Source organism: Zeus faber (assembly GCF_960531495.2).
Source record: "Zeus faber genome assembly, chromosome: 16".
Taxonomy (NCBI): domain Eukaryota; kingdom Metazoa; phylum Chordata; class Actinopteri; order Zeiformes; family Zeidae; genus Zeus; species Zeus faber.
In genome coordinates this window covers 31,301,001-31,326,275 of record NC_137202.1, presented here as the reverse complement: position 1 = coordinate 31,326,275, position 25,275 = coordinate 31,301,001, and the positions used below count along the sequence as shown (strand labels likewise).

At 43.6% G+C, this 25,275-nt stretch overlaps 1 protein-coding gene across 1 annotated transcript in view; it reads left to right on the top strand.

Moving 5' to 3' along the window:
• adgrb3 (adhesion G protein-coupled receptor B3) overlaps positions 1-25,275 on the top strand; it is a gene marked incomplete at its 5' end in the record, with an annotated part of 129,221 nt that overhangs the window by 95,041 nt on the left and 8,905 nt on the right. The window contains 11 exons of the mRNA XM_080016869.1: positions 1-19; positions 6,558-6,660; positions 7,019-7,062; positions 12,666-12,792; positions 14,421-14,524; positions 14,643-14,745; positions 19,872-20,022; positions 24,295-24,364; positions 24,450-24,516; positions 24,876-24,961; positions 25,095-25,193. The exon at positions 1-19 is cut by the window's left edge and continues 60 nt beyond it. Of these exons, the coding sequence (XP_079872995.1) occupies positions 1-19; positions 6,558-6,660; positions 7,019-7,062; positions 12,666-12,792; positions 14,421-14,524; positions 14,643-14,745; positions 19,872-20,022; positions 24,295-24,364; positions 24,450-24,516; positions 24,876-24,961; positions 25,095-25,193 (973 nt within the window). The remainder of the gene's footprint in view (positions 20-6,557; positions 6,661-7,018; positions 7,063-12,665; positions 12,793-14,420; positions 14,525-14,642; positions 14,746-19,871; positions 20,023-24,294; positions 24,365-24,449; positions 24,517-24,875; positions 24,962-25,094; positions 25,194-25,275) is intronic.

Below are 25,275 nucleotides of genomic sequence, written 5' to 3'. Positions count from 1 at the left end.
TGATGCTCCCTGCACCCAAGTAAGAAACTCCCTGATCACATCCAGTGTCAGGAGGTAGAGGGAGGAGGAAGGAGGGTAGGAGATAGGAGATAGAAGGCGAGAGATAGGAGAAAGGATGTAGGACATAGGAGGTAGACATAGATGTAGGATATAGGAGGTTGGGGTAGGAGGTAAAGGTAGAAGGTAGGAGATAGGAGAACTAGATTAGAGGTAGGAGATAGGTAAAGTAGGTAGGAGCTAGGAGATAGGAGGCAGAAGTAGCAGGTAGGAGGTAGATGTAGGATGTGGAAGGTAGGAGAAAGGAGCTAGACATAGGATGTAGGAGATGGGAGTAGGAGATAGACTGAAAGGTAGGATATATGACGTAGATATCCACCGGCACTTTATATTTATATCAATATCTTGTGCAACAGACTGACCTATTTCTGTTGGAACTGCTACAATGTCCAATTGTTAGTTTCTGTTTTCGGATTATTTTCTTATTTTTATTTCATGTACATACACTGCCACCTCTTGCCCTTATTTGTAACTCGACTCCCACTTTTTTATATTTTTTATATTATATCTTATTTTATTTTAATTTTTTATTTCCTCCTTATCTTTGCCTCGTTATTTTATCTTTTCATGCCCATTACGTAGTTGTTGCCTGTCATGCCCTAAGAATTTCATTGTCCCAAATGACCTTGTGTTGTACTGTACACTTGACTAATAAAACACTTTGAACTTTTGAACTTTGTAGAGGTAGGAGGTAAAGGTAGTAGGAGATAGGAGGTAGAAAGGAGGAGATAAGAGACAGGATGTAGGGGATAGGAGGTCGATGGAAGGCGATAGGAGGTACTCCCATTAGTCAGATGTGTTATAAGGTAGAGTAGAGTAAAGTAGTAAGAGGGTGTTATTAATCAGCTTTTTAATAAATAAATATATCAAAGCGAGGGTTAGGGTTTGGGTTGGATGTCTGTAGAAGAACTGATGCTGCGTTCCCTTGAAGTCAGAATTCTGAAAAATCCAACCTTGTACTTGGAAAAGTATAAAGGAACAGCCATTTAAGTTGGAACTTCAGAGCCGCCAAGGCAACATGGCAGCAGCGACCACTGACGGGAACAACATTCCCTTTGTTGAACTTGTGTTGAACTACTCAACTACTCTACATCAGATAAAAAACTACGTCTACTGTGGTGTTGAACTACTCTATTACATCAGATAAAAAACTACGTCTATTGTGGTGTTAAACTACTCTACTACTCTACATCACATAAAAAACTTCATCTACCGTGGTATTGAACTACTCTGCTACTCTACATCAGATAAAAAACTACGTCTACTGTGGTGTTCAACTACTCTACTACTCTACATCAGAAAAAAAAACTACGTCTACTGTGGTGTTGAACTACTCTACTACTCTACATCACATAAAAAACTATGTCTACTGTGGTGTTGAACTACTCTACTACTCTATATCACATAAAAAACTATGTCTACTGTGGTGTTGAACTACTCTATTACTCTACATCACATAAAAAACTACGTCTACCGTGGTGTTGAAGTACTCTACTATTCTACATCACATAAAAAACTACGTCTACTGTGGTGGTGAACTACTCTACTACTCTACATCACATAAAAAACTACGTCTACTGCCGTGTTGAACTACTCTACTACTCTACATCACATAAAAACTTCATCTACCGTGGTGTTCAACTACTCTACTACTCTATCACATAATAATCTGCGTCTACTGTGGTGTTGAACGACTCAACATACTATAAAAAACTGTCTACTGTCGTGTTGAATTACTCTACTCTACTACTCTATATCACATAAAAAACAATGTCTACTGTCGCGTTGAATTAATCTACTACTCTACATCACATAAAAACTACGTCTACTGTGGTGTTCAACTACTCTACTACTCTACATCACATAAAAAACTACGTCTACTGTGGTGTTCAACTACTCTACTACTCTCCATCACATGAAAAAACTCTGTCTACTGTCGTGTTGAACTACTCTACTACTCTACATTACATAAAAACTGTCGACTGTCGTGTTGAACTACTCTACTACTCTCCATCACATGAAAAAACGACGTGTACTGTGGTGTTGAACTACTCTACTACTCTACATCACATAAAAACTTCATCTACCGTGGTGTTGAACTACTCTACTACTCTACATCACATAAAAAACTACGTCTACTGTCGTGTTGAACTACTCTACTACTCTACATCACATAAAAACTTAATCTACCGTGGTGTTGAACTACTCTACTACTCTACATCACATAAAAAACTACGTCTACTGTCGTGTTGAACTACTCTACTACTCTACATCACATAAAAACTTCATCTACCGTGGTGTTGAACTACTCTACTACTCTACATCACATAAAAAACTACGTCTACTGTCGTGTTGAACTACTCTTCTACTCTATATCACATAAAAACTTCATCTCCCGTGGTGTTCAACTACTCTACTGCTCTATATCACATAAAAAAAACATGTCTACTGCCGTGTTGAACAACTCTACCCTATTACTCTACATCACATAAAAACGACATCTACTGTGGTGTTGAATTACTCTACCACTCTACATCACATAAAAAACTGTCTACTGCCGTGTTGAACTACTCTACTCTACTAGTCAAGTCAAGTCAAGTCACACTTTATTTATAGAGCGCATTTCATACCAGGGCAACACAATGCGCTTTACAAAGAAATACAAAAAAGAGAGAATGTAGTTGTCAGCCGGTCATTACAAAAAAATGCCCCTGAAACAACAGCAACAACAAAAGCAACATAATAGACAACAAAAACAACAATAAAAGCGACTCCAACCACAGCAGCAACAACAGCCATAGAAACAACAACAACGGCAGCAGCAACATCGACACCAGCAGCAACAACAGCAGCAACGCACACGCAAAGACGTCACCGGAACCGGAGGTGGTAGCTCTCACCAGAACCGGAGAGGTCACTCAGGTTAGAGATGGTTAAGTCGAGGTATAAGGTTACGTTAAGTTGAGGTATAAGGTAAGCGGGGGATAAGTTTAGGTATAAGGTTAGCAGCAGCAACGACACCACCAGTTAAGGTATAAGGTTAGCGGCAACTGGAACCACCAGCAGTGACAATACCAGCAGCAGACAACAGCAGCAACAAAAACAGCAACAGCAGCAGTAACAGTAGCAGCAACAGCGCACAAGCAAAGACGTCAGCGGGACCGGAAGTGGTAGCTCTCACCGGAATCAGAAATCTCCACATCTGTATTGAGTCAACAGTGTGTACCATCTCATCTCAACGAAGTAACGCACAGCAAAGACGTCACCGGAACCGGACGTGGTAGCCCTCACCGGAAACGGAAATTTCAACTGTGTGCACCATCTCATCTTAATCCAGTCACGGTCCTTTAATGAGCGTCCCTAAGTTATGGGTCAAGTTTTCAATCAGACTTCGGGAAGGAGATCCTTTTGACTCTCTCTCCGAAAACACACCCTTCTTATGATCCTCTAACTGTAATATCACAACAGAAACAGCCACAGCAACAGAAATAGCAGCCACAGCAGCAACATCAACACCAACAGCAAAACCAAAGCAGGAGCAACAACAGCAACGCACATGCAAAGACCTCACCGGAACCGGTAAAGTCACTCAGGTTAGAGATGGTTAAGTTTAGGTATACATTTAGGGATTGTTATGTTTAGGTATAATGTTCGAGATGATTAGGTTTAATGAATAAGGTCAGAAATGTTTAAGTTTAGGTATAAGGTTAGCAGCAGCAACGACAACACCAGTTAAGGTATAAGGTTAGCAGCACCACAACACCAGCAGCAATAACAACTAGTGGCTACTATACGAGCAGCAACAATAGCAGCAGCAATAACAGCAGCAACAGCAGCAGCAACAGCGCACAAGCGAAGACGTCACCGGAACCAGAAGTGGTAGCTCTCACTGGAACCAGAAATCTCATCTGTATTGAGTCAACAGTTCTCAGGGAAGCAACGCACAGCAAAGACGTCACCGGAACCGGAACTGGAACTGGAAGCCCTCACCAGACACTGAGATTTCAACTGTGTGCACCACCTCATCTTAATCCAGTCATGGTGGATGGTTAAGTTTAGATATAAGGTCAGCAGCAGAAACAACACCAGCAGCGACAATACCAGCAGAAACAATAGCAGCAAACGAAAACAGCAACAGCAATAGTAGCAGCAACAGCGCACAAGTGAAGATGTCACCGGAACTGGAAGTGGTAGCTCTCACCGGAACCAGAAATCTCCACATCTGTATTGAGTCAACAGTGTGTACCATCTCATCTCACCGAAGTAACGCACAGCAAAGACGTCACCGGAACCGGAAGTGGTAGCCCTCACCGGAAACGGAAATTTCAACTGTGTGCACCATCTCATCTTAATCCAGTCACGGTCCTTTAATTAGCGTCCCTAAATTACGGTTCAAGTTTTTCATTCTGACCTCAGGAGGATGATCCTTTTGACTCTCTCTCCGAAAACACACCCTTCTTGATCCTCTCACTGTAATATCACAACAGAAACAACAACAACAGCAACAGAAATAGCAGCAGCAGCCACAAAACAACGGCAGCAGCAACATCAACTCCAGCAGCAGCAACAACAAAAAAACAACAGCAAAAAATACAACAGCAACGCACACGCAAAGAAGTCACCGGAACCGGAAGTGGTAGCTCTCACCGGAACTGGAGAAGTCACTCAGGTTAGAGACGGTTAAGTTGAGGTATAAAGTTAGAGATGTTTTAGTTAGGGTATAGGGTTGGAGATGCTTAATTTTAGCCATAAGATAAGTGAGGGTTAAGTATAGGTTTATGGTTAGCAGCAGCCACAGCACCAGCACCAGCAACACAGACAGACAGACAGACAGACAGACAGACAGACAGACAGACACAGACAGGCAGACGTCAGTCAGTCAGTCATAGACTGTAGCGAACAGCAAGGTTTTTAACCTGCTTTTAAAAGTATTCAGTGTGGGGTCCTCACAGGTCCCTTGGTGGAGTGTTCCATTTACTTGGGGAATGGATAAAGAAGGCAGCTTCTCCTGCTTTAGAGTTGTATGAGGGTTAGTCAAAAGACCACTGCCTCTACTACTCTACTCTATATCATAAAAAGCTACGCCTCCTTTAGTGTTGAACTACTCTACTCTTCTACTCTACATTAGATAAAAAACTACGTATACTGTCGTGTTGAACTACTCTACTCCTATACTCTACATCACATAAAAGCTACTTTTAATGTTGTGTTGAACTACTCTACTACTCTACCCCTGGAATGCAGCATCACTTCCTGCTGCATCTCGACCCGAAATTAACTTGGAGTTTGTAATCCACCCGCAGCAGAGTGAACGGAACCAGAACCAACGATGGAACAGAACTGGTGGAACAGATAATGAGTGAATCCAGCTGTTAACACCAAAAAAAGTGCCAAATAGAAAGTGCAAACATGGACGCCCACGATCGAAATAAATCCTACGTCCATGTCCCTGTATGGTCAATGACATCACGGCAACTCCGAGCCGTAGCTAGCAGCTTGTCATGATAATAAAATAAAATAGTGCTCCCGCTCAATAAAATATGATCTATTTTACAATATGAATAGGACACCGGCAGCATGTGAGAAGTGCCTCAAAAAAAAGTCCCGGTACAACAAAGAGTAAAAGGAAGAAGCAGCAGGACTGCATACCAGTACTGGACCACTTCAAGCACTAGAGAGATATTAGACAGACAGACAGACAGACAGACAGACAGACAGACAGACAGACAGACAGACAGACAGACAGACAGACAGACAGACAGACAGACAGACAGATAGATAGATAGATAGATAGATAGATAGATAGATAGATAGATAGATAGATAGATAGATAGATAGATAGATAGATAGATAGATAGATAGATAGATAGATAGATAGATAGATAGATAGATAGATAGATAGATAGATAGATAGATAGATAGATAGATAGATAGACAGACGGACGGACGGACAGATAGTGTGTATAATGTAGTATATATAGTGGATAATATATATAGTGTATATAGTATATATCGTGTATATAGTATAGTGTATATATATAGTGTATACAGTGTATATAGTATATATAGGGCATATAGTATAATATATATAGTGAAAATAGTATATAGTGTATATAGTATATATAGTATATAGCATATAGTGTATATAGTATATATAGTGCATATAGTATATATAATATATAAAGGGTGATGAGATGAGATGGTTGGTATTGTACACAGTGTACAATACAGACTGATCAGAGAGCTGGTCCTAAGTCTGAACGGTCATTAAACAGGCAGGTTGTTAAATGAGGAGTATCTGTGCGGTATATAATGTATACACAGTGAATAGGATATTGTGATATCATATATACTGTGTAAATATTATATATATTATATATAATGTATACACAGTGTATAGGATATTGTGATATCATATATACGGAGTATATATTATATATAAAATATTATATATAATGTATACACAGTGTATATGATATTGTGATATCATTGTGACCCAGGAACCAGACGGTGGTGAACTCCAAGATCATCGCTGTCACCGTGCGTCCGGAGCCCAAGGTCACAGCATCACACGTGGAGATCGAGCTGGCTCACCTGGCCAACGTAAGGGCAGTCAATAACATATATATAGTACAGTATCTATACTCCTTATACATAATAACACACACCAATATGTAATAATAATAAATATAATAATAGGTACAGTCCCATATCTAATCCAGGTATGAACCTTCATATTAGCTCGTCTTCGTCTTCCAGCATTTGGTCATTAATAATTTGAATAAAACAAAGAGATAGAGACATCTGTGTGTGTGTGTGTGTGTGTGTGTGTGTGTGTGTGTGTGTGTGTGCACATGCGTGCCTGCGTGCATTCGTGTGTACGTGTGCGTGCATGCTTGCATACGTGTGCATGTGCGTGTGTGTCAGTGCTGACCTCTGATCTCTGACCCCTCCTCTCCAGGGGACCTTGAACCCGTACTGCGCTCTGTGGGACGGCAGCATCATGTGAGTGCAGCTCAGCTTTTTATCCCCATTGATCAGCGATTAGTGATCGACATGCCTGTGATCCTCAAGAGAAACAATCTTACAGATAGCGTCCATGTTCTGCTGCTGCCATCTTGAATTCACCTCCATTTACCTTCAGATCAATCCATTTCTTGTCTGGAGTGGAGGATCTGATCTGATTGGTTCTTTGTGCTGAAGTGACGGGGTAGTTTCCAAAGCTCTTCCACCTCCTCCTCCTCCTCCTCCTCCTCCTCCTCCTCCTCCTCCTCTTCCTTAGTGTGTCTGGAGGAGGAGGAGGAAGGAGGTGACATTTCATCCCTGGTGGCGTCTTGTCGTGTTCTGATGCAATTAATCCAAGATGGCATCTGATGGTCCCGCCTCTGTTTCCTATAGAACATTTACTATGATATATTTGACATGAATCCTATGACCAGGTTCAGTCCATCTCCACTGAAACTGAAATTAAACTGAAACTAAAACGAAGCTCAAACTGAAACGAATATGAAACTAAGCTGAAACTAAAACTAAACTGAAACTCCATCTTCAACACTTTGGAGTTTACAAAGCGACTCATTTCACGGTATGTTAAGTAAAAAAAAATCTGGAAATAAATATTGTAATCATGGCAATGCCTGTTTTTCCATCATGAATTTATAATGCAAAAAATTTTGCATTGCATTGCATAGCGTTTAATGGTTTTAACTTAAATTTCAGGTTCAAAGTTTGTCACATGCACCAACAGGCAGTGAAAACACTGCACTTATAATAAATACAAATGTGCATAAAATAAGTATTCAAATAGAATATAAATTAAATTCAGATTCAGTAGGAGGGGTCCAACGAGTAGTTAGATAATAATATGATAAATAGCCTAGTCAATGCCCTGGCCTCACCCTAAGGCTGCAGTTTGGGTGTGCAAGGTGAAATGCATTGTGGGAGTTTCTTTTTCACACCAGTTTGGCATTTCTACTTTGTGTAAGAAAATAAAATTGCATCCAGTTCTCTGTGCGTTAGAGCGCCTGTGGCTAACCAGGCACTAAGAAGGTCTTTGCTCTCAATGTGGAAGTGTTGAAGTCGCAAAATAAACGCTGTTTGAGCATAGTGTGGACACGTGCACAACATGGCCGACAAAGTTGGGAATGAAGGAATGAAGGAAGGAAGGAAGGAATGAAGTAAAGAGCAGGAGGCTGATGCAGTTAAGAGGATTCGGCTGGAGCTGCAGGGCTCTCCCTGGGGCGGCCATGTTGGATCCCAGCTTATACAGGGAATGAAACGCACTGGGGCAGCCATGATGGATCCCAACGGATACAGGGAATGAAATGCACTGAGGCAGCCATGTTGGATCCAAGCTGATACAGGGAATGAAACGCACTGGGGGCGGCCATGTTGGATTCCAGCCGATACAGGGAATGAAACGCACTGGGGGCGGCCACGTTGGATCCCAGCCGATACAGGGAATGAAACGTACTGAGGCGGCCATGTTGGATCCCAGCTGATACAGGGAATGAAACGCACCATGCAACCATTGGGAACGAGGACTGTCATGGAGGACATCATGGAGGACGTCATGGAGCACGTCATGGAGTACAACATGGAGGACTTCATGGTGGCCGTCATGGTGGACGTAATGGAGGACGTCATGGAGGACGACATAGAGGATGTCATGGCGGATGTCATGGAGGACTGTCATGGAAAATTGTCATGGAGGACGACATAGTGTATGTCATGGAGGACGTCATGGAGGATGACATGGAGGACGTTATAGAGGACGTCATGGAGGACGTCATGGAGGAGGATGTATGGCGTATGTCATGGATGTCATGACATTCGAAACTTACAGTATTTACAGTATTACAGTATATACAGTGTGTACAGTCATGGTGGATGTCATGGAGGACTGCCACGGAGGACGTCATGGAGGGCTGTCTTGGAGGACGTCATGGCGGATGTCATGGAGGACATCATGGCGGAAGTCATGGAGGACTACATAAGGACGTTATTGCGGATGTCATGGAAAAATGTCATGGTGAACCGCCCTGGAAAACAGTCATGGAAGACGACATGGCGTATGTCATGGAGGACCGTCAGGGATGACGTCATGGAGGATGTCATGGAGGACTGTCATGAGGACATCATAGCGTATGTCATGGTGGATGTCATGGAGGACAACATAGAGGACGCCATGGAAGAATGTCATGAAGAACCGCCATGGAAAACGGTCATGGAGGACCGTCATGGCGGACAGTCATGGAGGACTTCATGGCGGATGTCATGGAGGACATCATGGAGGACCGTCATGGAGGACGTCATGGAGGGCTGTCATGAGGACGTCATGGAAAACAGTCATCGAGGACGACATGGTGTATGTCATGGAGGACATCATGGAGGACCACATAGAGGATGTAATGGAGAACCACCATGGAAAACGGTCATGGATAATGACATGGCATATGTCATGGAGGACGTCATGGAGGACAGCATAGAGGACGTCATGGAAGGATGTCATGGAGAACTGCCATGGAAAACGGTCATGGAGGATGACATGGCGTATGTCTTGAAGGACAACATGGAGGACGTCATGGCGGACCGTCATGGAGGATGTCATGGAGGAAGTCAAGGCAGATCATGGAGGACAACATAGAGGACGTCATGGCGGACATCATGGAAGAATGTCATGGAGAACCACCATGGATGACGTCATGCTGGACGTCATGAAGGACCGTCATGGAAGATGTCATGGCGGATGTCATGGAGGACAGTCATGGCGGATGTCATGGAGGATGTCATAGAAAAGGGTCATGGAGGACGACATGCCGTATGTCATGGACGACCATCACGGAGGACATCATGGAGGAGGACATCGAGGACGTCATGGAAGAATGTCATGGAGAACTGCCATGGGAAAGGGTCATGGAGGATGACATGGCTTTGTCAGGGAGGACCGTCATGGAGGATGTCATGGAGGACTGTCACTGAGCACCATAGAGGACGTCATGGAGGGAAACATAGAGGACGTCATGGTGGATGTCATGGAGGACTGCCTGGAGGACCGTCATGGAAAACTGTCATGGAGGACGACATGGAGGATGTCATGGAGGTCCGTCATAGAGGAGGACATGAAGGAAGTCATGGCGGACAGTCATGGAGGACATCATGGTTGATGCCATGGAGAATCATGGCGGATGTCATGGAGGACCAACATGGAGGACGTCATGGAGGATGTCATGGAGGACAACATAGAGGACACCATGGAAGAATGTCATGAAGAACCGCCATGGAAAACGGTCATGGAGGACCGTCATGGCGGACAGTCATGGAGGACTTCATGGCGGATGTCATGGAGGACATCATGGAGGACCGTCATGGAGGACATCATGGAGTGCTGTCATGAGGACGTCATGGAAAACAGTCATCGAGGACGACATGGTGTATGTCATGGAGGACATCATGGAGGACCACATAGAGGATGTAATGGAGAACCGCCATGGAAAACGGTCATGGATAATGACATGGCATATGTCATGGAGGACGTCATGGAGGACAACATAGAGGACGTCATGGAAGGATGTCATGGAGAACTGCCATGGAAAACGGTCATGGAGGACGACATGGTGTATGTCATGGAGGACCGTCATGGAGGATGTCATGGTGGATGTCTTGGAGGACTGCCATGGAGGACCGTCATGGAAAACTGTCATGGAGGACGACATGGCGTATGTCATGGAGGACCATCATAGGGGACGTCATGGAGGACGACATGGAGGACATCATGGGGGACGTAGAATCTGAGCTTCACGCTGCTGCAGAGCGTTGGAGGTTGACGGTTCACCTCCAGTAAGAGGCAGCATTAGTTGTAAGCACTCACGTCTACCATGTGTATTTAGTATTTACTGTATTGACAGTATAACAGTATCACAATATTTCCTGTATTTACAAATGTACAGTATTACAGTATATAGAGTGTGCACAGTATTGGAGTATATACAGTGTGTACAGTACACTGGGGAACATCACCTCCACCCGACGCCTGGTCCACTGGGGAACATCACCTCCACCAGATGCCCGGTCCACTGGAGAACATAACCTGTAGGTGGTCTCCTCAAAGGATTGGAGGTGGAGCACTCTGAGGTTGGAGGTAGAACTCTTTGAGGGTGGAGGTGGAGCACTGTGTAGGTGGAGGTAGAGTACTCTGAGGGTGAAGGCTGGGGGCTGCTGCAGGTGGTCTCCTCCTGGGGATAGAGGTGAAACACTGTGAGGATGGAGGTGGAGCACTGTGAAGGTGGAACATTTGAAAATTAATTTCTCTCTGTTTACAAAGACACAGCGGCTGGATGGGGGCCCCGGGCCGAGGGTTGAGACCCCTGTGAATTCAGGATTATTTATGTTATTGTATGTGATGTTATTGTCATGAACGGGTTAATGGAGCAGCATGGGTGTTTCTGTTTTGAAATCAATAATCAGTTCTGTTCAGTGTCTACCGATACATCTAAAAAGGGTTGAAGGATCGAACTGATCGAACTGATCGAACCGAGGAGACGCTTCCACCGCGCTGACTGGGGGCGGCGGACGATACCACTCCGTGCTTCCTGCGGGGGGGGGAGCGGGGGGGCGGGTTCCGAGCTTTTCGGAGATTTTTCTCGGGTGGAAGAGCAGCTTCTGCACCGAGTACTAAACGGACATCACCGCGTTATGAAGACAATCAAAAGAATCAATAGAATCAACAGAATCATTCAATAATCAGAGTGGAACAGGAGCAGGCGGATCCCCGTCCCCCCTCCGCGGAGCCGTGATGCTGCGTTTCCCGCTGAAGCGGCGGAGCCTCGGTGCGGAGGGAGGAAGAGAGAGAAATGGAGAGAAAATAAAGAGGAAAACACGAAGCGAGGCGGAATAGAAAGAAAGAAAGAAAGAAAGAAAGAAAGAAAGAAAGAAAGAAAGAAAGAAAGAAAGAAAGAAGCGTTTTCACCGAAGCGACTGCGGGTAACGATCCGATCCGCAGCGATACGATGCTGCTGATCACAGCGATCGATGATCGATCGTTGTGATCAGCAGCATCGGGATCGATGTGTTCTCCATCTCCATCCTGACGGAGAACACCCCCATCATCCATACCCCATCCTCCATCCTGACGGAGAACACCCCCATCATCCATTCCCCATCCTCCATCCTGACGGAGAACACCCCCATCATCCATCCCCCATCCTCCATCCTGATGGAGACCATCTCCATCCTCCACCCTGATGAGAACACCCACATCATCCATCCTCCATCCTCCACCCTGATGGAGAACACCACCACCCCGATGGAGAACACCTCCATTCTCCCCCCTGATGGAGAATATCTCCTCCATCGTGATAGATAACACCTCCATCCTCCACCCTAATGGAGAATATCTCCCCCATCCTGATGGAGAACATCTCCCACTTCCATCCTGATGGAGCACATCTCCTCTAGCGTGGAGGTGTTCTCAATCCTTTACCCTGATGGAAAACACTTTTATCCTCCATCGTGATGGAGAAGACCTCCTCCAGTGTGGAGATCCTCTCCATCCTCTATCAGTCAGATGTAGACACTGGACCTTGATGTCTGCTGTCCCTCATCCTCAGGAACGGCTCTTGGGGTGGCTGGAGCTCCAGAGGCTGCAGGACGCTGCTCTCTGATGCTTCCCACACCAGGTGCCTCTGCGAGCGGGTCGCTGCCTTCGCCATCTTGGCTCAGCAGCCACAGGAAGTAGTAAGTAGGATTATTGATTGTTGAAATGCTGATTGGTCTGTTATCAGGGAGGTTGGACTGGTGTGAGGAGGATTCGCCAGAAGACACAGAAAACACTAGTACCATGACTAAAGTATCAACTTTTATTAACACCCTAAGCATGTTTAGAGATCAATAATAATAAAATATCACTATGAAGTAACTAGTGCTGTTGGGTACACAGAGAGCGGTCAGTACAACCCAGAGAAGTTTTTAATTTTCTCTAATATTTAGGAATTTGTTTATTTTGAACCTTTTTGCAGCATCATGTGGAACTGAGCTTCCAAATATGAGCCATCATTTGAAGACTATAATGGTCTGGATACTAGTTCTGGCAACGTGCTGATATGGTGACACAGGCACATGTCTTAAGGGAGCATTACATTAAAGTAATCAGTTACAGTAAAGCAATCTATCATTGTAAAGTAATCAGTTACAGTAAAGTAATCTACCATAGTAAAGTAATAAGTTGCAGTAAAGTAATCTATCACAGCAAAGCAATGCAGTGTTTGAACTTCTTATCAATGCTCATGATATCCACATAATAATATCATAGTATCATATAATATCCACATTACTGATTCTCAGATATTATGTGTAAATAAATATTTTATGAAAGCATGTGTATTCTTCCCTAAAATATGTTTAAAATGATCCATAAATATAAAAATATAATGATCCGTATAGGGAATCTGTCCAAAAGGTGAATATGGCGATCGTTTGTTTTGTAAATATCACAGCTCTTGTTTGGAAAAAGGGTAGGACATCCATGTTGGATCTACAGATTGGACAGACTGGTTTGACTGGATAGACTGGTTTGATTGGACCGACTGGTTTAATTGGATAGACTTGCACGATTGGACAGACTGGACTGATTAGATAGACTGGTATGATTGGTTTGATTGGACAGACTGGTTTGATTGGATAGACTGGTTTGTTTGATTGGACAGACTGGTTTGTTTGGATGGACTGGTTTAATTGGTTTGATTGGACAGGCATGTTTGATTTGTTTGATTGGACTGACTGGTTTGATTGGACAGACTGGTTTGATTGGTTTGACCGGACAGACTGGTTTGATTGGATAGACCTGTTTGATTGGACAGACTGGATTGATTGGATAGACTGGTCTGATTAGTTTGATTGGACAGACTGGTTTGATTGGATAGACTGGTTTGATTGGTTTCATTGACCAGACTGGTTTGATTGGTTTTATCGGACGGACTGTTTTGATTGGTTTGATTGGATAGATTGGTTTGATTGGACAGACTGGTTTTATTGGATAAACTGGTTTGATTGGTTTGATTGGACAGACTGGTTTCATTGGTTTGATTGGATAGACTGGTTTGATTGGTATGATTGGACTTACCGGTCTGATTGGTTCGATGGGACCGGCTGGTTTAATTAGTTTGAATGGACAGACTGGTTTGATTGGTATGATTGGACAGACTGGTTTGATTGGTTTGATTGGACAGACTGGTTTGATTGGTTTGATTGGACTGAGTGGTTTGATTGGTATGATTGGACAAACTGGTTTGATTGGTTTGATTGGACAGACTGGTTTGATTGGTTTGCTGTGGCAGAGCCCACACTGACCTCTTGTCCCTCCACAGACCATGGTCTATTCAGGGGTCCCGTCCGTGACCCTGATCGTCGGCTGTGGTCTGTCCTGCCTGGCCCTCATCACGCTGGCCGTCATCTACGCCGTCCTGTGGAGGTACAAGGACCTTCACCTCCAGCTGGGAGGATATTCAGAACCAGTCTGGTTCCACCTCCAGCTGGGAGGAGATTCAGAGGAAATACTCAAACCGTGTTTTCTTCCCTCTTTCCACCAGATTCATTCGATCTGAACGATCAATCATTTTGATCAACTTCTGCTTGTCGATAATTTGCTCAAACATATTGATCCTTGTCGGACAGACGCAGACGGGCAATGCGGTGAGCGTGTTTTTTTATTATTGTGTTTATTTAAGTTTTAATGACGTGTTAATTAAAACACTTTTCACTCATGTGCTGCCACATCACACATGGAAATATTTAATAGAACATTTAAAATGACAGTGAGTGAGCACATTGTGATTGGTTATGGTGGCAGTGGGCGGGGCTACGGGGAATCTGCCTCTTTTCATTGGACGACATTTCCTGATGTTGCAGTGTTTTGTTGTTTATTACTAACATGCGGCCACATCTGGCCCTGAGCCACAGGTTGAACAGCCTGGATAAGCAGTCCAGGGTTCAGGGTCCCTGTCTTCCTCCCTGTCTTCCTCTTGCTCCTTCCTGTCCTCCTTTCTTTCCTCCTTCCTGTCTTCCTCTTGCTCCTTCCTGTCCTCCTTTCTTTCCTCCTTTCTGTCTTCCTCTTGCTCCTTCCTGTCTTCCTCTTGCTCCTTCCTGTCTTCCTCTTGCTCCTTCTTGTCCTCCTTTCTGTCCTCCTTTCTGTCTTCCTCTTGCTCCTTTCTGTCTTCCTCTTGTTCCTTTCTGTCCTCCTTTCTGTCTTCCTCTTGCTCCTTTCTGTCTTCCTCTTGTTCCTTTCTGTCCTCCTTTCTGTCTTCCTCTTGCTCCTTTCTGTCCTCCTTTCTGTCTTCCTCTTGCTCCTTTCTGTCTTCCTCTTGCTCCTTTCTGTCCTCCTTTCTGTCTTCCTCTTGCTCCTTCCTGTCTTCCTCTTGCTCCTTCCTGTCCTCCTTTCTGTCTTCCTCTTGCTCCTTTCTGTCTTCCTCTTGCTCCTTTCTGTCCTCCTTTCTGACCTCCTTTCTGTCTTCCTCTTGCTCCTTCCTGTCCTTCTTTCTGTCCTGCTTTCTGTCTTCCTCTTGCTCCTTTCTGTCTTCCTCTTGCTCCTTTCTGTCCTCCTTTCTGTCTTCCTCTTGCTCCTTTCTGTCCTCCTTTCTGTCTTCCTCTTGCTCCTTTCTGTCTTCCTCTTCCTTGCTGAGCTGGACCAGTTCCATCTGAAATGGAACGATCTGTCCAATCCGTATTATTTAAAGGAATGGTGTTTGTGGTGTTCCAAGCCTCCCCCTCAGTGTCAATGTTTAGTTTGACATCATTTCCCTGTTTATTTACCTGAGTTAATGCTGTTAATATTTCACCTGCTTTTTCCCTTTTTATGGTCTCATCTATTTAGTTGAGAAGTCCAGAAAGAGGTTTCACGTGGTGATATTTGTGACGTGTGTGAGCATCAGGGACATTTAATGTAATTTGGTGCAGTTTTATATCAGTTTAAGATGAGGCTGGTATCTCAACAGAACAAAGGAGTTTTGTTGAGAATGTTGGGAGCGCTTCCTGGTTCTTCATGGTTAATGGACAAGCAGAACCTGATCTGACTGCATCCATTGCTGCACGGAGTTGAATGGCGGAGCTAATTTGAAGCCTTGTCACATCCCCTCCAGGCTCCGTCATTATGAGCGGCTGGAGCTGGCTCCGAAGCTCGCTGAGATATTTGTGTGGAAGCTGCAGGTGGAACATCTGGGAGTGAGAAGCATCTCAGCTCCAGCTGCTGCGCCTGCTGAGCCTTTTAATTGGTCAGACAACACAGGCTATGCTACCGCTACCGCTGCAAGCAGCGACAGGAAGGAGTGTCTTCCTGCTTCCTGGTGTCCTGTCAAAAGATGTTTGAGGCATATTTCATTGTCTGGTTGAGACCTCAGCAGGAGGAGGCAACATGGCTGCTGCAGGGGTGTAATTGTCACGCTGTTTCATTCTGCTCTAACAAGAAATGGCGTCCTGGCCGTGGAGGTGCCTCTGCTCGCTGGTGAGTCACTCAGCTGGACGCCGCTCACTCTGTTCCATCTGAAAAATGACAAATTGGATATTGGAGTTTTGGCTTTCTGGTCCAGTCCCTCCTTGAGTGCAGGGTATCCCTCCCGCCTTGTGTATCAGACGCTTCATTTTCTCATAGAACACAAAGGAATTATTAGTGTTAATGTTGATGTTATCTTGATAAATATCATTGTTTATAGTATGGGTTTATAAAGTGCTATCACTGTGGCAACGCCACTCTCATGCCATGAGAGAAGGAGAAGAGACGACAGAAGAGATGACAACTCTCCTGCTGCTGGAAGGTTACCCTTCTGGAGGAGAGGCCCTTGGAGGAGAGGCCCCTGGGGAATAGGATCCTGAGGAGAGGCCCCTGGGGAATAGGATCCTGATGAGAGGCCCCTGGGGAATAGGATCCTGAGGAGAGGCCCCTGGGGAATACGATGTTGAACTGATCAGATGTTGAACTGATCAGCTGTTGTATTGATCAGATGTTGAACTGTTCAGATGTTGAACTGATCAGATGTTGAACTGTTCAGATGTTGAACTGATCAGATGTTGAATTGATTAGATATTGAATTGATCAGATGTTGAACTGATCGGATGTTGAACTGATCCGACGTTGAACTGATCCGACGTTGAACTGATCCGATGTTGAACTGATCCGACGTTAAACTGATCCGATGTTGAATTGATTAGATGTTGAACTGATCTGCTGTTGTATGATCAGATGTTGAATTGATTAGATATTGAACTGATCAGATGTTGGATTTATCAGATGTTGAACTGATCAGCTGTTGAATTGATCCGATTTTGAACTGATCCGATTTTGAACCGATCAACTGTTGAATTGATTGGATGTTGAACTGATCAGATGTTGGACTGATCAGATGATGAACTGATCAGATGTTGAACTGATTTGATGTTGAACTGATCAAATGTTGAATTGATTAGATATTGAACTGATCAGATGTTGGATTAATCAGATGTTGAACTGATCAGCTGTTGAAATGGTCCGACTTTGAATTGATCAGATGTTGAACTGATCAACTGTTGAATTTATCGGATGTTGAATTGATCAGATGTTGAATTGATCAGAAGTTGAACTGATCAACTGTTGAACTGATCGGATGTTGAACTGATCAGATGTTGAACTGATCGGATGTTGAATTGATCGGATGTTGAACTGATCGGATGTTGAACTGATCGGATGTTGAATTGATCGAATTTTGGACTGATCGGATGTTGGACTGATCGGATGTTGGACTGATCGGATGTTGGACTGATCAGATGTTGAATTGATCAGATGTTGAACTGATCAGATGTTGAATTTATCATATGTTGAATTTATCGGATGTTGAACTGATCGGATGTTGAACTGATCGGATGTTGAACTGATCGGATGTTGAATTTATCGGATGTTGAACTGATCGGATGTTGAATTGATTAGATGTTGAACTGATCAGATGTTGGACTTATCAGATGTTGAATTGATCAGATGTTGAACTGATCTGATATTGAACTGATCTGATGTTGAACTGATCAGATGTTGAATTGATTAGATATTGAACTGATCAGATGTTGGATTAATCAGATGTTGAACTGATAAGATATTGAACTGATCAGCTGTTGAAATGGTCCGACTTTGAACTGATCAGATGTTAAACTCATCAACTGTTGAATTTATCGGATGTTGAATTTATCGGATGTTGAACTGATCAACTGTTGAACTGATCGGACGTTGAACTGATCGGACGTTGAACTGATCGGACGTTGGACTGATCGGATGTTGGACTGATCGGATGTTGGACTGATCAGATGTTGAATTGATCAGATGTTGAATTGATCAGATGTTGAACTGATCAGATGTTGAACTTATCAGATGTGGAATTGATTAGATGTCAAACTGATCAACTGTTGAATTGATAGGATGTTGAACTGATCAGATGTTGAATTGATCAGATGTTGAACTGATCAGATATTGAATTGATCGGATGTTGAACTGATCGGATGTTGAACTGATCGAATGTTGAACTGATCAACTGTTGAACTGATCAGCTGTTGAATTGATCCGATTTTGAACTGATCAGATGTTGAATTGATCAGATGTTGAACTGATCAGCTGTTGAAATGGTCCGACTTTGAATTGATCCGATTTTGAACTGATCAACTGTTGAATTTATCGGATGTTGAATTGATCAGATGTTGAACTGATCAACTGTTGAATTGATCGGATGTTGAACTGATCAGATGTTGGACTGATCGGATGTTGAATTGATCAGATATTGAACTGATCAGATGTTGAACTGATCAGATGTTGAACTGATCAGATGTTGAATTGATCAGATGTTGAATTGATCGGATGTTGAACTGATTGGATGTTGAACTGATCAACTGTTGAATTGATCGGATGTTGAACTGATCAACTGTTGAATTGATTGGATGTTGAACTGATCGGATGTTGAACTGATCGGATGTTGAACTGATCGTATGTTGAACTGATCGGCTGTTGAACTGTTCGGATGTTGAACTGATCGGATGTTGAACTGATCAGATGTTGAACTGATCAGATGTTGAACTGATCAGATGTTGAATTGATTAGATATTGAATTGATCAGACGTTGAACTGATCCGACGTTGAACTGATCCGACGTTGAACTGATCCGACGTTGAACTGATCCGACGTTGAACTGATCCGATGTTGAACTGATCAGATGTTGAATTGATCAGCTGTTGAAATGGTCCGACTTTGAATTGATCCACTTTTGAACTGATCAACTGTTGAATTGATAGGATGTTGAACTGATCAGATGTTGAATTGATCAGATGTTGAACTGATCAGATGTTGAACTGATCAGATGTTGAACTGATCAGATGTTGTACTGATCAGATGTTGAACTGATCAGATGTTGAACTGATCAGATGTTGAATTGATTAGATGTCAAACTGATCAGATGTTGAATTGCCATATCTTCACCTCTGTCTGCTGGACTCCATCTCTACTCTGTCTACATGCTCCCTGGTTCCATGAAAACTGACACACTGAGCTTAGCAACGCTACGCCATTTAAAGGGCATGGTTCTCCTCCTCTGTATAGATCTGATTGGTTCTGCTCCTCCGTATAGATCTGATTTGTTCTCGTCCTCATACATACTCTTAGTACTACATACTATTTGTACTACATAATGATGCATTAAGCTCTGCAGACTCTGCGCTTCGGGGCTTGTTGAGGTTAAGGATCAAGTCTAGGTTTTGGTTCATGTTGCGTTCATGTCCAGGTCCAGGTTTTTAACTGACTATGTGCTCCCCGTCCGCAGGGCGTGTGTACCATGACGACAGCGTTCCTGCACTTCTTCTTTCTGGCATCGTTCTGCTGGGTGCTCACCGAGGCCTGGCAGTCCTACATGGCCGTGACGGGGAAGGTCCGGACCCGGATCATCCGCAAACGCTTCCTGTGCCTGGGATGGGGTGAGTCCTGCTAAAATGCTCTCTCTCTCTCTCTCTCTCTCTCTCTCTCTCTCTCTCTCTCTCTCTCTCTCTCTCTCTCTCTCTCTCTCTCTCTCTCTCTCTCTCTCTCTCTCTCTCTCTCTCTCTCTCTTTCTCTCTCTCTCTCTATGTGTGTGTAGAGTCTAAATGTACAATGGAACAATGGAAGGAGGTGCTTTTTTTAAGATTTAAGATCTTCGTTACTGTCTCAATTGATTTCATTGCTGTTCTGGATTCTTGTTACTGGAGGAGTCCGGGCCTTGTTGGTCCATGATCAATGACCTGATCAGTTTCCTGTGGAGACATAAATGATGCTTGGACAGGAAGTCAACGTTCTGAGCACGATGCTTGCAGTGCTCCATGACTCAGATTCATATGGAAACTGGCTGGTATAGAGGGGGAGGTGGGGGAGGTGGGGAATCCCTTCCTTCATATGACAAGCCTGTTGGTGGAGCCTGTGACGGGACAAAGCTCACTCTGCACTCTGTAAACAGCTCTGAACAACGGCGATCGATGGTTTCCTTTAAAGCGAGCATCCAAGTGAAGATCATTCCTCCATTTTCCATGTGATGTGAAGTCCTAATGTGAAACCGTTTTGATAGAGTTCAACCTTTAAATCGTACTACTTTTACACACAACGGAGACATCATTGTGGAGGGGGCGTGTACCAAGGTCTACCATCGAAGAAGACATCCTGACGTCACTTCCGTATACAAGACGAGGATCCGGTTTCACCCGTCTGTGAAAACTTTTGTCTCCTTGTTATGGATTAGGAGAAGCGGGTGGAGGAAGATCGAAATCATATCGCGGACCTTAATCTGACCAGTGCGATAGATCCAAGTCAGTGTAAGCAGCGCATACTGATTTTTACATACTTGATTTTCCGCGATGATAGTCAGTTCTCTGACAGCGACACTGAGAACGACAGCGCTTCTGAATCTGATATTATCCTGGACTTGGAAAATATTTCTAACAGCGGAGTTCAACCTGAATGTGACGATGAAACTGAATATTTTCAAGAACCACCGGAGGAGACCGACGATACGCCCGTTGTTGTTACAACGGAAGAAGTTGATGACGTGATGAAGTCCGTTGAGGTTGATGATTGGCAGATTTTCAGATTCCAGATTTCAGATTCCGGAGACTCATATTATTGATAGAATCTACATTTTGTTGTGTTCTCTGTACTTTTAAACTACAAAATAATTCCACTTTTATACAACATGTGTATTCTTTCTGTTAAATAAGAGCTTTTTTAAAAACAAAATAGTTGTGTGTTAATGAGGCTGTTCAATATTCCCTCAAAACATATGAACAAAGCAGTGATTGTCCCATTCACCAGGATGTTAAGTAGCCATGTGGCTTTGTTTGTCCGCCAACCCCATGTGCATTCTGGGAGCTAGCTGAATGAACCAAGTGTGGGTAAAATTTTGAAGATGATTATCTAAGAATCACAGTTTGCCACACACTTGTCATTAAGAAGTCATAGCTTTGAAAATATAGACACTTTGTTTGGAAGCTCTGATTCTCCACTTTCAAATGATGCGGGGAAAAAAAAGTCGAAAGCCACCAAATGACCCTAAAGTATGCGATGGGTCACATATACTATATAGAGGTACTCCTCACTTAATTAAAGAGTTCTGCTACTACAACCAGGTTGTTAAGCTAATTGGTCGATAAGCGAGGACCGGTGTTATATCACGGTAAGGGGGCGTTGTAATTGTGAACGCTAGTGTACTGAATACTGACAGATTGCTGACGCTTAGACGCCGCGCACACAGCATACACGCCGTGGTATTGTATGCAGTGCACGATACCGACTGGTCGGAGAGCTCGTCGTATGTCCGAACGGTCGTTCAACAGGTAGGTCATTTAGTGAGTAGTACCTGTATATATTGAATACATATAGTGGCTCAGGAGGTAGAGCCGGTTGTCTAGTAATCGGAATATTGCCGGTTTTATCAACGGCTCCTCCTGGTAGCGTGCTGATGTGTCCTTGAGTAAGACACCTAACCCCCTAACTGCTCCTCGGGCGCCGCTATATGGCAGCCCACAGCTCTTAGATACGTCAGTTACTAGGATGGGTAAAATGCAGAGAAATGCATTTCATTGCCTCAATACTTGTACTCTGTGCAATGACAATTTGTTTAATCTAATTCATATTATATGTATGTATATATGTATTATATGTATTAATTAATACTGTTCTATATATAACATAATTATATAATATATCATAATACATTTAAAGTGAATTAAATAGATATATTACATATACATTCTCACTCCTATTTGTCTCAAATAGGGGGGGTAATCACCTGGAACTTCACAATATGAACAGTTGTGGGGACTTCCTGAGGGGAACAAGGACCTGCGGGAGTTCCCCGAGAACCAGACACTGGCACCGGTGACGCGGATGTGACGTCATCCAATGGGGTTTCAGCACGAGTTCCATGTTGTATTTACTCCGTAACTTTCACTGATTTCACCTTCCCGGTCCACTAAAATGTGTTTCTGAACAAATTTGAGGCGAGAAATAATCAATCCAGTTGCTGAATCGTCACTCATATAGATCTACAAGATATAATTTAAAAGTTTGTACTTTCGTAAAGCACGGGCTTGCTCGCTCGGGATTTTTCTGTTTCATTCAGTTAACGTCATAAAATGAAATAAATACATCTTCAATAAAAATGAAATTTTACTTATTTGTCATGTTTTTTATTACCACTGAGTGTACGTGGGCTGGTCCCCACCCAGAGCGATGTGACTCCACGGGCAACTCAGTCACACACACCACCAGCACCTGCTTTGAACACAGCCCTGCACACCCACACCTTCCTGGTTTCATCCCTCCCCTTTTCTTCCTCATTTACATTACATTTAGCAGACACTTTTATCCAAAGCGACTTACAATTATTCAACACCGACAGACGCAGCCATCAGGAGCAATTAGGGGTTAAGTGTCTTGCTCAAGGACACTACAGCATGCTACCAGGAGGAGCCTGGGATCAAACCAGCTACCTTTAGATTACTAGACGACCAGCTCTACCTCCCGAGCTACCATCCCACCCATCTAATGCCATTACTATGACAGGAGAGGCCACGTGTCGCATTGTTCCAGTTTTCCTGGACTTAATAAACCATGTTCTTGGGATACATTACATTGATCAGACGCTTTTATCCAAAGCGACTTACAATTATTCAAACAGTGACGGACTCAGCCATCAGTAGCAATTAGGGGTTAAGTGTCTTGCTCCAGGACACTATAGCATGCTAGCAGGAGGAGCCTGGGATCAAACCAGCAACCTTTAGATTACTAGACTACTAGCTCTACCTCCTGAGCTACCTGTGTTTATGTTTTTGCATGTACATGTTTGGTTCTTTTTTTATTTTTTTTTAAATTTTTACAGGGATGGACAAAGATATCAGGATTCAAGTGTCTTGCTCACTTCAACACTTCAGCAGGGGAAACCGGGGATCGAACCGGCAACCTTCCAATCACTTGACCAGCAGCTCTTCCTCTTGACCCTAATATTTATTGTGTGAAAACCCATCTGTTCAAACTACACCTGCTCCCTGTTGCAATGACCTGCAGGAAGCAATGTTAGGTTGTCATGGTGACCTTTCCCTTTTCCTTCCCTGTTGCAAAGAACCCTAACCCTACCCTATCCTGACAAGATATTTAATATTTCATATTTTACATAGAATCAGAATCTCTAGACATGTTTTATCACACCAAAAAGCTAGAATTGTTGTCCGAGACTTTTGTGTCATTAATATTTCAATTTGCAGTTCACACACGGAGCAGATGTTTTGGTTGAATAATCCAGATATTAAATTAAAAAACAAAACATATAGTTTGCATGTGAGATTAAATTAAAAGCCATTACATATAGTTTGTATATGAGTTCCTCAAATGCAACAGGTTCTGCTGGAAATGGGGTTTTAAAACCTTGTTCCATGTGAGCACCTGGCCTTCTGAAGGTCCCTGCATGGGCCTGCTGCAGAGTACTCACTGGGACGAGTACAGAGTACTCACAGTACTGGTGAGGTCACTGATGGTGTTTACAATTCATTGGTTTTTTTTTTATAGTAAAACTGTCCTCAAGATAAAACATGAAACAGGAAGTCGCTTCCACTTGTCTGATTACCAGTTTGGGTTCAGAGCCCAGTGGCAGAGCTTGTACCTGTTCTGGTTTCTGTGGATCCTGTAGTTGGACCTGCTCTTAACCCCGTTGCTTACTTCTCCTCCAGGACTTCCGGCCTTAGTGGTGGCCGTCTCCATGGGCTTCACCAAAGCAAAGGGCTACGGGACGCCACAGTAGTAAGTCCTCCGTTGCTTAGAAAAAGCAGTAAATCCTTTGGAAAATTATGTGTTGCTATGGTAACCGCTGGTGTCTGGTCTCCAGCTGCTGGTTGTCCCTAGAAGGAGGTCTTCTCTACGCCTTTGTAGGGCCGGCGGCTGCCGTGGTTCTGGTAAGTTCTGAGCCCAGGAAAGTGACTGAGTACTTCTGCTCAAGTCATTTACTTTGTTGCTATGTTGAGGTAATAGTACTTCAGTGGAGTAAGTCGAAATACACTTCAGGGCAGATATCTTATTTTTTACGATTTATTTATTTTCAGTCAGTTTGTAAAAAGGTTTTAACTCTTTAAGAGGAAACTAAAGTAAAACTGAAACATTTTGACTGAACCTTCAGATGCCTAGACTTTAGCAGTACTGATTAATTAGTACCACAAAGAACTGTGTCACAGCCGTATATTTGTATGATAAATCAATAAGTCATAACTTAAACAGAAAATGGTCCGGTGTGAGAATCTACTGTGGTTTCCTGCAGGTGAACATGGTGATCGGGATCCTGGTCTTTAACAAGCTAGTGTCCAGAGATGGCATCCTGGACAAGAAACTGAAGCACCGCGCAGGGTACGTAGACCTCCTCTCTCTAGAGGAAGTAGAAACAGAAAGAGGTTAGGAGTCTCTGGGGGCCATGTGGCGTCACAATGTTTGGCAGAACCTGCGTGTCGGCTTATATTATGGGATGGTCTGTATCACGCAGCCAGATGAGCGAGCCGCACGCAGGACTGACCCTCAAGTGTGCCAAGTGCGGCGTTGTGTCCACCACGGCTTTGTCTGCAACTACAGCCAGCAATGCTATGTAAGTACCACCAGGAGTTCAAAAACAAAACCATCAGACTTCCAGCTAATGTAGGCAAGACCTGGTCTCACCCCCCCCCCCC